General features: G+C 46.1%; 1 protein-coding gene across 1 annotated transcript in view; it reads right to left on the reverse strand.

The window, feature by feature from the left end:
* LOC102037174 (disintegrin and metalloproteinase domain-containing protein 9) overlaps nucleotides 1–15,410 on the reverse strand; it is a 29,013-nt gene that overhangs the window by 12,055 nt on the left and 1,548 nt on the right. The window contains exons 3-11 of the mRNA XM_031063833.1: nucleotides 13,672–13,735; nucleotides 8,113–8,235; nucleotides 7,528–7,592; nucleotides 6,380–6,458; nucleotides 4,743–4,819; nucleotides 3,877–4,066; nucleotides 3,025–3,090; nucleotides 2,528–2,599; nucleotides 1,400–1,569 (exon numbers count right to left, since the gene is read on the reverse strand). Of these exons, the coding sequence (XP_030919693.1) occupies nucleotides 1,400–1,569; nucleotides 2,528–2,599; nucleotides 3,025–3,090; nucleotides 3,877–4,066; nucleotides 4,743–4,819; nucleotides 6,380–6,458; nucleotides 7,528–7,592; nucleotides 8,113–8,235; nucleotides 13,672–13,735 (906 nt within the window). The remainder of the gene's footprint in view (nucleotides 1–1,399; nucleotides 1,570–2,527; nucleotides 2,600–3,024; nucleotides 3,091–3,876; nucleotides 4,067–4,742; nucleotides 4,820–6,379; nucleotides 6,459–7,527; nucleotides 7,593–8,112; nucleotides 8,236–13,671; nucleotides 13,736–15,410) is intronic.

Raw genomic sequence — 15,410 nt, forward strand, 5'->3', positions numbered from 1 at the left:
CTGCCGTGGGTGCCCAAGACAGAGAAATCCAATTAAGCACGATCTGTGCAGACCCCTCAGGCAGAGTCCAGACCTAGCAAGCAGTTCAGTTCTTAGTGATTATCAGCTCATTTGTGATTTCAGCTCTTTAGTTTGCTAAGTGCCTTTGGCAGACACAGGGAGAGAGAGGAGGAGGCTGTGTGAGGTTCCACAGAGATGCCTTTATTGGCATCTTCTGCAGAGGGTCTCAGGGACAGCTCTTCTGCTGAGCTGGGCAAAAGTAGGGGTTTTTATAGGGTACAGGGGTTTTGGAAACTATCCAGTGGTGAGGGTTCTATAGGCTTACAGAGAGATAACAAGGGTCTGAAGGCAAAGAGGGCTTCTAAGGTCCACTCACCATGACCAGGCATTTCCTATCTTAGGCTGCTGAATGCCATGGAGGCATTGCAGGCCCTGTGCCTGCTACACAGCTGGGCTGAGCAGGCAGGGACAGAATGAACTTCCTGGTGTTAGGAAAATTAATCTACAAACATCAGAGGTTTATGTCCAAAAAGGAGACAGAGGAGTCCTTTCTGGGCTGTGTGAGGTTCCACAGAGATGCCTTTATTGGCATCTTCTGCAGAGGGTCTCAGGGACAGCTCTTCTGCTGAGCTGGGCAAAAGTAGGGGTTTTTATAGGGTACAGGGGTTTTGGAAACTATCCAGTGGTGAGGGTTCTATAGGCTTACAGAGAGATAACAAGGGTCTGAAGGCAAAGAGGGCTTCTAAGGTCCACTCACCATGACCAGGCATTTCCTATCTTAGGCTGCTGAATGCCATGGAGGCATTGCAGGCCCTGTGCCTGCTACACAGCTGGGCTGAGCAGGCAGGGACAGAATGAACTTCCTGGTGTTAGGAAAATTAATCTACAAACATCAGAGGTTTATGTCCAAAAAGGAGACAGAGGAGTCCTTTCTGGCTTTATTCCAATAAAGGGAGAGGCCATGGGGCATTCCCCTGGGGTTTCTCCAAGTTTTGGAGGACACAGCCTCCCTTTTTATCCCAATTTCCAGCCACATTTCCCTTCTCTCTTTCCCCATTGGCTGAGGTACTTGAGAGGTTCAGACTTCCCAGAACACCTGATCCCAAAGATTTCCCTCTAATGTACAACCCTCCTTTTAATTTTTAATTCTTACAGAATTTAGGGATTTTTCTTCCTCGTTGTTTCTTTCATCTTTCAATGTCTAATTTCATTTACCAGCAAACCTAAACTTTATTTACAAAAGCAAATCTCTTTTTCCATTCATCAATCCGTGGAATCCTCCCCGTTGTTTCTTTCCTCTCCCAGTGCTGGTTTTATCTCCCAGCAGACCCACAGCTTGTTTGGAAAGAGAAATCCCCCATTCCTGTCCCAGGGAGCAGAGGGAAGGAGCTGCACTCACAGGACAAACTGGGCGCTGTCGTGCCTCCGCCGCAGAACGAGGTTCTTCTCTCGCCACTGCACGAAATTGGCCAGCACATCCCCAGCCCCCCCGTCAGTGCTGATGATGTTCTCGTGCTTCCAGATCTCCAGCCCAACCAGCACGATGCGGATGTTCAGCATAACGTACATCTGGGGAGGAAAACAGGAGAAATATTCATTTATAGCTTCAGACAAAAACAAGTGGCCTGGTGTCTTGTATTTCCCTCGTGGCAGGAGGAAGGATGAATCTGACTCCATGTTCTTAAAAGACTAATTTATTATTTTATGATACTATATTATATTAAAGAATACTATACTAAACTATACTAAAGAATACAGAAAGGATTCAGACAGAAGGCTAAAAAGCTAATAATGAAAACTCGTGACTCTTTACAGAGCCTCAACACAGCTTGACCAGGACTGGCCATTAAAACAATTCACATGAAACCAATGAAACAATCACCTGTTGGATAAACAATCTCCAACTACATTCCAAAACAGCAAAACACAGGAGAAGCAAATGAGATAATACTGTTTTCCTTTTTCTCTGAGGCTTCTCAGCTTCCCAGGAGAAAATCTTGGGCAAAGAGATTTTTTCAGAAAATATGATGGTGACACTGGGGTTATAGATTTTATTGCAAGCATCCATCTTTTCTGTGTGGGTTTGAGTTTTCTTTTCACAGCTAGCATACAACTGGAAGCACCAGAATGCATTTTCCCTGTGATTCAGACCTTCATTAGCTACAGGATCAATGCTTAAATGCCACACTGGCTCCATTTTAAGACAATACCAAACAGAAATAAAAAGAAGTCTCAATTCTGACAAATATCATGTGAAATAGTGGAGTTCCAGACATGCTTTTTCTCTAACCTTTACACAGACACAAGAATTGCAATAATTGCAACAATCTGTCCTGTCACTCGCTGGATGTAGCACAGGTTGGAAGAGTTTCCTAAACAAATTCTCAAGGTGGGTAAGTGCAGATGAATTTAGAGATGGAAAAGCTTCCACGGGGACGCATTCCCCAAAGTGGTACCAGAACAGACCCCAAGGTGGACATTTCCAAAAGGCAGCAGGGCTGCAGCACACAGCATCCCTCCTACTCACACTGTCAAGGAAGTTTGCCAGCTGCACCATGTGTTCTCTTACTTCTGTTTCACTCTTCCCAAAATCTTCAAACTGCAAGACAAAGAAACTTAGCTTCATGAAGAGAAGAGATACAGACAACAGTTAGAAAAAGGAACAGAACATTTTTGCCCGGCTCCAAATCTCCAAGAAAATGCAAACCAATTCAGCAACATCTTCACTGGTGCTGCTCAGCAGCTCAGTATTCCAAAGACAACAGCAAAGGCAGTTTTTACCATGTGCTTTCCTTACATCAGGAGATTCCTTGCTAACAGAACCTCTCCCTGTCTGATGGCTGGCTTCTTTTCTGAGGAGGATTGCATTGCACACATTTATCCATTTCCAGATTAGCATATTTGTACAACTTGGGTAAATTGTGAAGTGTTTTTCAACAATCCATTTGGGAGTAATGAAATCTGAGGGCTTTCCAGGCCCTCTTCTGAGGAGAAAGAGAAAGGAAAGCCACACAGAACTCCCACCTTTTCTTTATCCACAACTATGAACAGCTCCACATATCTTGTCTGGTGCAGGACCGCCCTCTTTCTCTGGGGAAAAACAAAAATCTGTTTTAGACAACTTCAGATTTATTAATTCAAGTATAAACAAAAAAAAAACCCTCATGACATTGTCATATTTCACTTGATACCACCAGTGGTTTGAGACACACCCAAAGCACACAGTGCCAAACCCAAGCAGTGGAATCCAGTGCAATGAGAGTCTCTGTGTTTTACACTAAAACTCAGCTGCACAAAGACTCCCCTTGTTCCAAAAGCAAGGCACCTCTGCACAGATTGCTTTGGAATGTCACCACACACTTTGATAAAGGGGCAGAAAGATTCTACCAGCAAATACCAATGACTTGGATGTGAAATACAACATTTCTTCATTCTCCTGCTTTCATTTCAATCTTGTTCCTGTACAGACAGTCCTTGAAGGACAAGGGGGACTTCACACCAAACTGCTACTGGGATGGTGATGATGGTGTAAATGGAATAAGGAAATAATGGATGGAATAAACATGACAATATTCTCCTGGCTCCTGATGCAATACTTTGTTAACAAGCCTCTCCATGAGGGTCATGCTCCTGCCTTTAGGAGTCCCCCAAAAAAGCCCAGGAATATTCTAATCAGCTGCCCCAGCCCCACTGCCATGTGCAGAAGCAGGAGGAGACTGTGGCTGCTTTGGGGAAGAAACTGAGTTGTCCCTTAGTGCAAACCCCCCAAATCATAAACCTTTAGGTATGCACTAAGAACCAGGAAATCTGATAAGCTGCTTCCACACTCTTAAATGAACTCACAAAACCCCTTGTGTGGGACTGGGCAGGACTTACCCGCAGCAGCTGGGTCATACTGGGATGGAGCTCTCCCTCTGCATGTTCCCCTTCCTGGCCTGCAGTGGTTACTCCACACTCTGTGGGCTCTTTCTTCACATTATCCAGTCGATACAAAATGTGTTTAGAGCCAGAGGAGGGATCCATGGGCTCAATCCCATAGGTGACATTCCCTATTGTCACCAAACCCCTAAAATAAAGCAGTGTGTAAGAAATCTGGCACTGAGCACAGAGGACAGTTAGCCAGAATTTTATTTTACTGGATAACCAAAGCCTGCCTATACCTCAGCTCTTGTGAAGCAGCACACCTCACTTCACAATTCTACATTTCCAAAGGCTGAGCAGGGCCTTACAAATGCAGGACATTAAATACCCCTGTAAGGCTCTGCAATGCCCCAGGAATTACATCCCATTTAAGCAGAAATGCTTTAGTTCAAATACACTATTGCCACTCTGACATGGCTCTGTAAAAAATACAACATATGGAACACAATATATGGCAATTAGGTCAAAGTAGAAAACAATTCCCTCAAACTTGAGGTGCATAAGGTTTAGGGCCTATTTTGTGAAATTTGGAGATTAGTGTTCAACACTCCACTTCTGCAATAGGTACAGTTGTCATGACTATCTGTGCAAGTTAAAAAATAAGCCAAATATGCATCAAAACCAACTTACTGCATTCTGGTAATAATCTGTATTAAAAACTTATTTGATGGTACTTCAGATATCTGTGAACTCCTTGAATAAAAGGACAAGAGCACCAAGGCAGCTCAGTGCAGCCAGTGACAGTCAAAAGCAGCAGAACTGAGTTTTGGCTTCAGCAGCCACAAAGTGACAGCAGGGACACAAAGGAGGAGTTGTGTTACCTGAGCCCTGAGCAAGTGCTGACAGCCACCAGGGAATCCAGGGTCCCCTCCACGAAGCCCTGATAGTGGCAGTGATCCTGGGCAGGAAAACAAGGGTGCATTATCAGGTGTTTCAGGCATCCCTGCACAGCCAGGGCAACCTCTGAGCTGCCACTGACCAGCAATGATCACAACTCAAGAACACAACATGTATGAAGTTAAAATTTACCACAGCTGGATTTCTTGACTTGAGCTAGGCTATCCCTCTCCTGTTCTGTCCTCCACCCTGCCTCAAATATTTCGAGGCCAGCCCCTCCCTCCTGATTTGGGCCAAATTACTCTTCAGTCTTCTGGCAGAAAGTTCTGGCTTGTCTGTCACCTCTCTGCAGCAGGAGGAGGGACAGCACCTGCTGTGTCCCCAACCAGAGCTGTGCTGCACAGTGCAGCCCTGACACATGGACATCAAAATTCTGGAAACCAGACAAGGGGGAGCATGGGGAAATACACTCAATTTCCTCTGGCAAGGGCATCTTTAGACATTGATCTAGGGGTCTATAATACAGGTTCTGTCCCCTGTTGCTCTGTCTTGTTCTGTCACTTATCTGTAGCAGGAGGAGGGACAGCACCTGCTGTGCCCCCAACCAGAGCTGTGCTGCACAGTGCAGCCCTGACACATGGACATCAAAATTCTGGAACCTAAACAAGGGGGAGCATGGGAAAATACACTCCATTTTCTCTGGCAAGGGTATCTTTAGACATTGATCTAGGGGTCTATAATGCAGGTTCTGTCCCCTGTTGCTCAGCAAGGAATGCAGAAAGCACAGAGGGTTTGTGCTAATTGTTCAGGGCCAGCGTGACTTCTGTGACCTAATGCTGAAAAAGCATTTTTCCTCTAACCAATCCCTTTTAACTAGGAAGCAAAGAGTGATTTGACTCAGGTGCTCTATTTTCAAGAACAAGATCCTATGAATCATGTATGACTAATACCTCCCTTTCAAAGGAACAACACTGATCCCTAAGAGTGAAGCCATTAGGAAATCTCTTTTGCATTTTGTATCACACAGCTTGCTTTCAATTCTACATTTCCAAAGGCAACATGTCAGGCAGCTTTTTGTGGAGTAACTCCAACACTGCACAGATTCCATCTCTCCCAAAGGTCCTTCTGGCTTGGTGCATCCCTTCCAGCAGCTCCCACCTGTCAGGACTCACAGAGTTTTTAGTTCCTAAAAGCCATCCCTGCTAAATGGATGGCCCACAGCTCACTGTGCCTCAGGGATTGATCTGGAAGCTCACTGTGTGCAAAAAACAAAAATGCAAAGTTGCCTTTTCAGCGCCCAGAGCCACCAGCCCTGCACTGGGCTGTGGGACAAGGACAGCAGCATCCCAATAATGAGACACCAACAGCTGAGAGCAGCACTGCCTTGGAGAGAGGAGCAGCTTCTAATGAGACAGCAATCACCTCCACAGCAGAAAATACAGGTTTTTCACAGGTTAGAGCCTCATCTAAAATTAAGGATTCTCTCCAGGAAGAGGGCAGTGGGTACTGAAGGGGGTCCAGCAGAAAATACAACTATCTTTTTGTAATCCAAACTCCCTCATCCCACAAATGCTCTGTTCCAGTCACCCTCAGTGAGGGAAGGAATAGAAGGAAATCCTACCTGGACATCTGGATATTCCAATTGCAACTTTCCCTCCTTGTCATAGGTATAAACTGTGAAATCTTTGGGCAGCAGTTCTCTGCAATGACAGGGGACAAGGAATTCAAAAGGAATTTCATGGAATGGCTGTGACATTGGAACAGAGCAGTAAGATGGCCCTAATCAAAAGTGTGACACATATGTAAATTGAAATTAAATAAGGAAACATTAAAAAGGAAAATCCTCTAAAAATAACAAAGAACTAGTATATTCTCACGGCAAAATTCAAGAGACCAGAATGGTAGAACTGCTAATGAAATCAAACACACCACCTCACCTCAGAGAGTAGAACAAGCAGCAAACCCCATTAAATTGTGCTAAAAGCCTCTTTCCAAACAGAAAAAAAATTCTAGCCCTCAGTCTGCTGCATATGCCTTTTCCTCCCCAGTTTGAGGAGGAAGTGCATTGGAAAGTCTCCCACGACTAAGACTGCTGCACTATCCTGGTAATTCCATTGATGTGGTGCAGCTAAATTCCCACATTTCTGAGGGTCAGGGCCTTGGCAAGTGGCAGCTGCAGCTCCCCAAGGGCTTGCACAGTTGTGTCTCTATCACAAGGGCAGCAGTGGCCTGGTAAATGACCATGTGCTGGTGCTGCAAGTGGCCCTTAAACCCCAGACAGACAGACAGACAGACAGAGTCTGTATCAGTGAGGTGTCAGTATTCAGACCTTGGAAAGAGAGTCAGTTTCCTCATTTATTAGTGTCCTTGTGCTACTGTGACAGGAAAAACCACAAAACTAAAACAATAAACAAGATCCAGACAAAAGTGAAAATATTTACTTGAAATACAGTTCAGCTTGTTTATTTTTAGCTGTGAATGGAAAGAGTTGTAGATTCCCTGGGTCTCCTCGGAGTAATCTGCAGCTTCCTGCTCTGAAGGGGGTTCCCCAGGGCTGCAGGAATCAAAAACCATCTCTGGCTGATGGCCAGGACAACTAGGACTCGATCTCTTCCCATTGTGCAGAGCTGGGGTGTACCTGCACTTCCCACACAGAACCCCAGCATTCAAAACTCATGTGCTACCTGCCAGCTTCTCATCTGGACACAACAGTAATTTAATAAAATTTAATTTGAGTAATTTAATAGTTTCAAGAAATTCATCACTTACTTGTTCTTTTCTAGATGAATGGTGTATTCTTTTCCCTCAATCTCAATAGCATATGATACCTTGTCCTGAATATAAAGAAAGGTGCATTTTACTCATGTTAATGAATGAAACAGTCTTCGAAGCCAACAACAGTGGATGAGCATGATATTTATTTTATAATTGTCCCTGCCTTGAGAACTTAACATCTCTTCCTGTGTGACTGGGGAAAAACATCCCATGAAGGAAATGGTTTTAAAATAGAAATGGAAATGGTTTCAAAATAGAAATGTGGTTTTCTTATTCTGTCCTTCTAAAACTTCCAAGTCAGAACCAGAAAAGGACAACACATTTTTTTTACTGAACACAATGCAAGTTTTAGACCCAGATCAAAAATTCTACTGCAGCAACTCATGAGCTCTGGAGGAGGGAGGTACTCCTGTCCCTCAGCTGCCAGCAGTGCCAGAGGTGATGCTCTCTGCAAGGACAGACATTTCCCTGCTGCCAGGTGCATCCAGCAGCATTCCACGGGCATTTCAGGTCAGTTTTGGGCAGATTTTATTTGGAAATAGACACTAAACTGAAGATGTGGCTCAGACTGCCCAGTACCTGTATGGAGGAGCTGTTGGAAGCCTCTCGTCGTTCTCTCCCCAGTCTCTGTGGAGTTACAACTTCGTAGGAAGTGAGCAGGGAAATCTCCTGGAAACCTGGAGAGCAGAACAGGAACATTGGCTAAAGGAACAGAGCAACAAGGAGGAAAACACTACTTGAGGAAAAGTCCACACACAGAAGAACACAGAGCAAGGCACACTTGGATTGCCTTGCAAGGGGCCAGAGAAAAACAACACACAAACAGCAGAGGAGACACCAATTTCCCCAGAAAGTTTTGAATTGAAATCTTCCCATTCCAAATACTGTCTCACCAGCACCACCCTCTTCATGAGCAGAATCAGCCCAGCAAGGGATGCCCAGTGTCAAACCAAGCGTCCTGTGCTGCAAAGCTGCACAACTGCCCCGTGCAGCCTCTCCCAAGGAGCTCCAGCAGCTCCTGCTCTGCCCATGGCACAGCTCAGCCTCAACCCTGGCCCTGCACAGCACAGCCAAACCCCTGTCCTGAGGCTGGTGCTTCTGTTTATTATGCTTTTAGAGAGCTCCCAAGGGCCTCATCAAAACAACTGAGGTGAGACAAATCCCTGCAACAAAGAAGCTGTCACAGACCCCTTTATATATTATCTGTACATGCAACATCAGACAGATCCCCTGAACCAAACAAGTCCACAGTCCAAGCTCCCTTTATCAGTTTTTGCAAGCTGTTTTATATTAACTATGTAAACAACAATAAATTGTGCATGCAAATTACTTTTCCCATCAGTGGTGGCATCTGCTGGTGCCTGGCTCACAGCCACTCACCCAGGAAGCAGGAGGTTGGCCAAGGCAGATCAGGCAGCATCCAGAGAAATAGTTTTCCTGACTCATGGCAAGGGAATCAATGAGCTCATCAAGAGGAGTCTGAGCTTCCCAACAAAGGCAGGGGGAAGGGAACAGTTATACTCGCTGTCTGTCTCCAGAAATCATCACCATGTCTGGGTGAGCAAGTGTTTGGTGTCCAAGACCCTACAAAATCTCTCAAGTGGGACTGAGATGCTGCATCCAGTTAAAACCAGTCCCTCTGAGCACACCAAAACTCACACTCCATGTCCAAAGGGCCTTTGGCTTCTCTAAGTTTCAGGACAGCACTGTGAGCTCAAAGCCTCCATGAGAGGCTTGTTCCATCCTTTGGAAAATGGGCAGGCTTTAAATGCCTGGATTTCACCAAAAAGCACCAGGCTGCAGCGACATTCAGGCTCCTTCAGACGCCTTCTCATCCCTGGCAAGCTGGCACAGATCATCATCACCTTGGGGAGCACTCAAAAAGGCATCCCAAGGGAAAAGCAAGTCCTTTGCACACTGTTCCTATCGCCAGCTGGGGGCTCTGTACAAATCACCAACAGGACAGGACTGCTAGGAACGTGCCTTGAGCTGTTTTAGTTTCCAGCATCAGCCTCATTCCATGGTTATGACAATGGGAAGATGCCACCAGCTCACATCCCAGCCAGCAGACCAAAGACTTAATGTTACAAGTCACGTTATAAGTTTTTTGACCAATCACACAAAGCAAAAGCACATTGACAGTAGTTCTATCCAACCACTATAAGCACAGGTACCTTTGGTTAAACAATGCTTGCTTGTTTCAAATACAACACCTGCTTGTGAGCCTTAAAACACAATGCACAGAGCTCCATTATTAACCTTCAAACTTCCTAATATCTCACTAGATAAACTTTTCTGTAGCTTAGGGCGTTATTAATACACAGACCATTGTTCTATTTGTCCTTGCTTTTCTACATTTTACATCATTTTTCTGCTGACCAATATCATGGTGAATGCTTAGCTCCAATCACAGTTCTGCTGTCTCTGAGGCCTTTTGCAGCTTTCCCAAAACCCTCTGATTTATGGATTCTCACACTTCCCATCACTATCCCTGAAGAAGAAGCCATCAGCTCACTGCCAGCTTCCCCCTGTCACAGCACACGTGGCCATGCAGGAGGCCTCAGATGCACTCTCCTGCTCTGCCACACAGAATTTCTGTCACCAGAGCACAGGCACAGCCCCACTGCTTCTCAGGAACTCACACAGGGCACAGACTGCAGCAGAACTTGCATTACTATGGTGTTTTAGACAAAAGGTATTTGTCTACTATTAAAGTAGACATACTACAATACTACAAAAAAAAAGCAGACATTAAAAGTATTGAAAGTATTAAAAAGTAGACATTAGAAGTATTAAAAGTATTTAAAAGTAGACATTAGAAGTATTAAAAAGTATTAAACTAATACTACATTAAAAGTATTAAAGGACACATACAATATTACAAAAGTATTTGTCTACTATTAAAAAAGCAGAGAGAAAATTCCTGAAAACAGCCCCTGACATTCACTGGCTACAGAACACAGTGTCAGTACCTCCCTGGCCTGAAAACAAGGGAGGGAAGGGCTGCTTCCTTCCCTGGAATGAACCACCAAAAGCACACACTGCAGCAATCACTTCTGTCCATTTGTCATTTCCCAGCCAGCCCCGAGCTCCTGCTCTGCCCCTGTGCCATCCCCAGTGCCCTTCCCACCCTCAGCAGAGGGGTGGGACCCTCATGCCAGGCTCTGCAGGCTCACAGGTGACACAAACAGCAGGGCACAGCCAGCCTTGGCAGTGCCTGGAACTGACACGTTTGCCCAAGAGCAGCTTGGAAGCAGAAAACAAGTCAGTGAATCATCACATGAAGCACAACTGGGAGGGATTTCTGGGAAGAGCACAACTCCAAGAGGATCCTCTTAGAGCAAGAGCACTAAAAGAGGCCAACTTTCAAGTCTCTGAATGCTCTGACAGTTCTCTCCCCACTTTCTGCCCTCCTTCCCATCCTTCACCCTCCCAGTTCGGGAGGTGCTGGGGGTGGGAGACTCCAGCAGGGACGTCCCTGGCACTGCCCCTCACTTCCCAAAGCAGCTGTTTCCATGCTGAGTGCCCTGGGCAGCATTTCACACATCACCAGCAACCCTCAGAGAGGGCACAGAGCCCATCAGAGAGGGCACAGAGCCCACCAGAGAGGGCACAGAGCAGTTCAACAAAAACCCAACCCAAGGCACAAGTGCAGCCAAGCAGAAAGCCAACCCCTCTCCCACAATTTCCTTCTACAAAGGCCAGGTAGAGTTTGGAATCAATTTTTCAGCAAGTTACAGGACTTCTAATAGTCAGGTGCTTTCTGGCAGCTGCTGGAGCTGCACCACGTCACTGCTGAGGACAGGACATGCTGATGACCCATTTCCGTGCTGAGATTTTATTTCTGATCAGAAGAACACAACTGCATCCATGACCATAGTTATCTCATCTCATCTCATGTCATTAAAGGCTGCCATTAATTACCAAGCACTGGAGACAACTAGGAAGATGTGATTCATCTTCCCCTCCCCACCCCAAATCCACCAGAGGAATTCCATGCATGCTCCACGGCATGTGGGAGCTTGAAAACCACAGAACACATCACAGCCACAACGACTCTGCAGACACTGAGGGAACCTCTGGGGGTGTTCTGGGGGTGCCTGACAGGTAAAATCTGCATTCAGCAAAGGTCAGACTGCACCCCCTGTCTTGCTAAACCTTGGCATGCCCATTGGCCCAGTTACAGAATCACAGCACACAGCTACATCCACTTACTCACCCACACTTCCCCTCAATCACCATCCTTCCTGAGCTGTGACTCCTTCCCAAGGAAGGTCAAAGATACACTCTTCAAGGGAAGAAAAAAAATTAATAAGAGGAAAGTTCATACTGTGGCCTGTTACACCACAAAACAAGCTAATTTCATAAAAACAACTCATCAGCATGTGAGCAGGTCAGCTGCTAACACCAAAACTCATTAAGTTAACTGTGGTTATCATCAATTGATTACAATTGATAGCTGAGGTCAGCTTCCACACTTTGGCAGGGGATTGCTCACCAGAAGTGCCAAAGGCATTACACAGCCATCCAACCCACCAGGACAGTTCCACACGGAGCATTCCTGACCCAACCATCAGCTCCTTGTGCTTCAAGCTGCACTCTGAGCTCCAGAGCAGGGCAGCCATTCCTTCCAGCCCTTCCCTCCAGCTCCACATCTTTAGATTTCCTGCTGTCATCCTTCTCTCTCCTTTCCTGCAACTAAGGAGCATCAACACTCATTATTTCCTTACACCTCTGCCTGTTTCCATCAGGCTGTTCTGGCTCCAATATCCCAAAAAACCCCACAACAGGACACAACAGCCCAGAGAGGCCTCACACACACCAAGGCACACATGCTGTGTGTGTTTATGGATCTCCACAGGTTAAACTCACCTTCAAAACAGCACACATCTGATTCACTTGTCATTTAACCCACTCTGACACTCATTTCCCTTCCTGCCAACATGCTCCCCATTTTTCAACCTCTCGTACTTGTACAGAAATTATTTCCACCTCAGCAGAACACTTTGCACCATCCTTTCAAAGCCACTAATCTCTGACAGACACTTCTCTCATGCTCAGACCCCAGTCTTTATGGAGCCTGAATCCCATCTGACTGGGAGGTACCAGCTGCCAGCTCAGTCTGCATTCTCCAGATCCTATTTTCAGAATCACACAGGAGTTTGCCAAGCAGTGTCTGAGGAGAAACTTCCATGACCTGGCTTCCTCACATATATCCTTCAAAACAACAGAACCACTGCTGGAGGATTTCTCCAGCCAATGACACACCAGGAAAAGCATTTTTGGTGCACTTAACTTTTGCACTAAGGTCACAGCTGAAGTAGGATTTACTATTTGGACTACAGCTAGTAAAAAGCTCCTTCACTTTCACTATGCAAATATTATCCAAGTCCACTTAAAAATGTTTAGAGTTTTATAAAAACCACAAAGATAACAAGTCCTCTTCTAAATCCAGGAATGTTTTCTGTGGAGCCAGCAGTTCCAGCTCCTCCCAAACCTCAAACACCAAAGAGTGCCTCAGTGGTGCTTCATCTTCAAAACACCTGGGAACATCTGGCCAGCTGTTCTTCCACAGGTACCACTCCTTGGGACTTTTCTTTCCACCTCTCCCTCCCCTGCTCTCAGTCTTTAGACCTGCTGGGTTCTCCTGCTGTGCTGGTGCAGGAAGAGATGACCAATTATCATGGCAAGAGAAGCAAATTCCTCTCTATGTATCGCTCACCTGGAATATTTGGATAACATTAAACCTGGCCAGAGCAGCTCATGAAGTTTCTTTTGGTATTTCACTGGGGATGTTGGATGTTGATCAGGTTACGGAGCTCTTCCACAGAAATATTTCCTAGAAAATTCTTACACCCCTTGCTGAAATCCAGACCTATGCTGTAAGTGTTTCCTGTCTAGACTCTCCCCATTCCTTCTGCCCTTCCTAAAGCCTAACTTGTCTGCAAGACAACAGCTCCCCTTGTTCTACAAAAAGGACTGTCACAACATGCTCTGCACCTCGGAGCCTTCTCAAAGGAGAAGCAGGGTAAAGCTCAGCTATCTGCAGCAAAATGAACCCTCCTGGGGGTCACTGGCCCTGAGTCACTCCCTTCCACCCATGGCATGCTGAGCCCACTCACTTCCTCCCCATCTTACCAGCTCTGCTTGCTCAGCTGACTCCGTGGGAAGCTTCTCTTTGGAGACATCACTGGCTCTACATCTGGCCACCAAAGGGAACTGTGACATGCACATTCTTACCTTTTTAATATATATTTAGCTTGTGAAACAATAATGATCAAGACATGCAGAAACTCTAAAGTCATAACCCTAACTTCATTTTTCCTAAAGCAAGGCATTACAAGAGACAATGTTAGCTACACTGAAATGTATTTTCTCTCTTTCCTTTTCACATGGAGGAAATAACCACAAACCCACTCTTTGCTGAATGATTGTCCCAGATTTGCTGCAATATGGGTGAGGCAGTGCTGTGTTTTCTGTGATCTGAACGAAAGAATTATCTTAATCAAACACCCTATCTCCCCAGAAATTTAAACCTAAGCATTTAGACACTTCAAGAATTGTGGTCAGGCCTGGCTGGAACATCCTGATGTGGGTATGACACCAAGTATCAAGAAAGATAGTTGGTGAAGTAGAAAGAGATGGAGTAGCACAAAGCAGTCTCTGCCTGTGAATTTTTTTGAATCCATATAGTTAAATCTTTAAGGCTTTTATGGACACCAACAGGAGAGGAAAAGCCATGCACACAAATCCCTTAAGGCTACACACCACTATGTGATTATGGCCATTCAGGAACTTGGAGATAATAGTTTCTGGTAACACTCCACTTCTGCCTTACATCTCTATGTGTGTCAAAAGCACTTACATTATAACCCAAGAGTTGGAGGCTTCTACCCTCTCCTTCATGCTCATACTCAGGCAAGGGAGGTTCATTATATTTCATGGAAGGTTTGGGATTAACAGCTGGGGCAGAGAGTTCCAAAGGCAAAGAGGAACACTACCATCCACCATCAGAAATGGCACCAGTGTTTATTTCTTACAGACAGGAGCAGAAATCTTATTCCTAAAACACCAAGCACCCCACTGGAAGCACAAGCACCTCAGAGATGCATAATCCCAGACATCACTCCCCAGTCTCCAGTCAGGCAGCTCCCAACGTGCTGCACCACCTCTCAAAGCCGACTTTCACCTCACACAGCTCACACACCCTCCAGCAACACCGCAGCAAGTGAGAGGAAGAGATTCCAGCACAGAATCCCTCAGGGAGAGGCACACATCACATAAGCACTGTCCTCAGCACGAAGCACCAGTATCAAGTTGTATATTGCTCAGTTGGGAAGACCTAACTATAAAAACATGTATTAATGACAAACACAAAAGTTATACGTAGTGCATGTGTCCCTTCAGGAGGGGGAAACAATGACAGAGGAGGCATTTGTGCCTGTCATGTACGTACAGCTTTAAATCAGCACCGTAAGAGCCCATAAACAGAACCATCTCAATCCATAAACAATCCCTAAGGACAGCACGGGACCAAGTAATTTAGAGCCATGCAGAACGATGGTACTGAGTGCTGCCCTCCCTGGGGACAGCAGCCTGGGCAGCTCTGCCCCATACCCGAGCTCCTGCATGGCCAAGGCCGCCTGCACTGACCGGGCAGCCCCGCATCCCTGGGGCTTTGCTGGGCTAAGAGCCGGGCGGAGCTCCCGGGAGGATGGAGGAGCAAAGAACTCAGGCAGGTGTGCCGGGACCCGAGGCCACTGCCGGGATCAGCTCCCCGTCTGGAGCTCCGTGGGCCCGGCACCGGAGCCCCGTTATCCCGGGATGAGCTCCCTGCCTGAAGCTCCATGGGCCCGGCACCGGAGCCCCGTTACCCC

Source organism: Geospiza fortis, unplaced genomic scaffold (assembly GCF_000277835.1).
Source record: "Geospiza fortis unplaced genomic scaffold, GeoFor_1.0 scaffold417, whole genome shotgun sequence".
Taxonomy (NCBI): Eukaryota; Metazoa; Chordata; class Aves; order Passeriformes; family Thraupidae; genus Geospiza; species Geospiza fortis.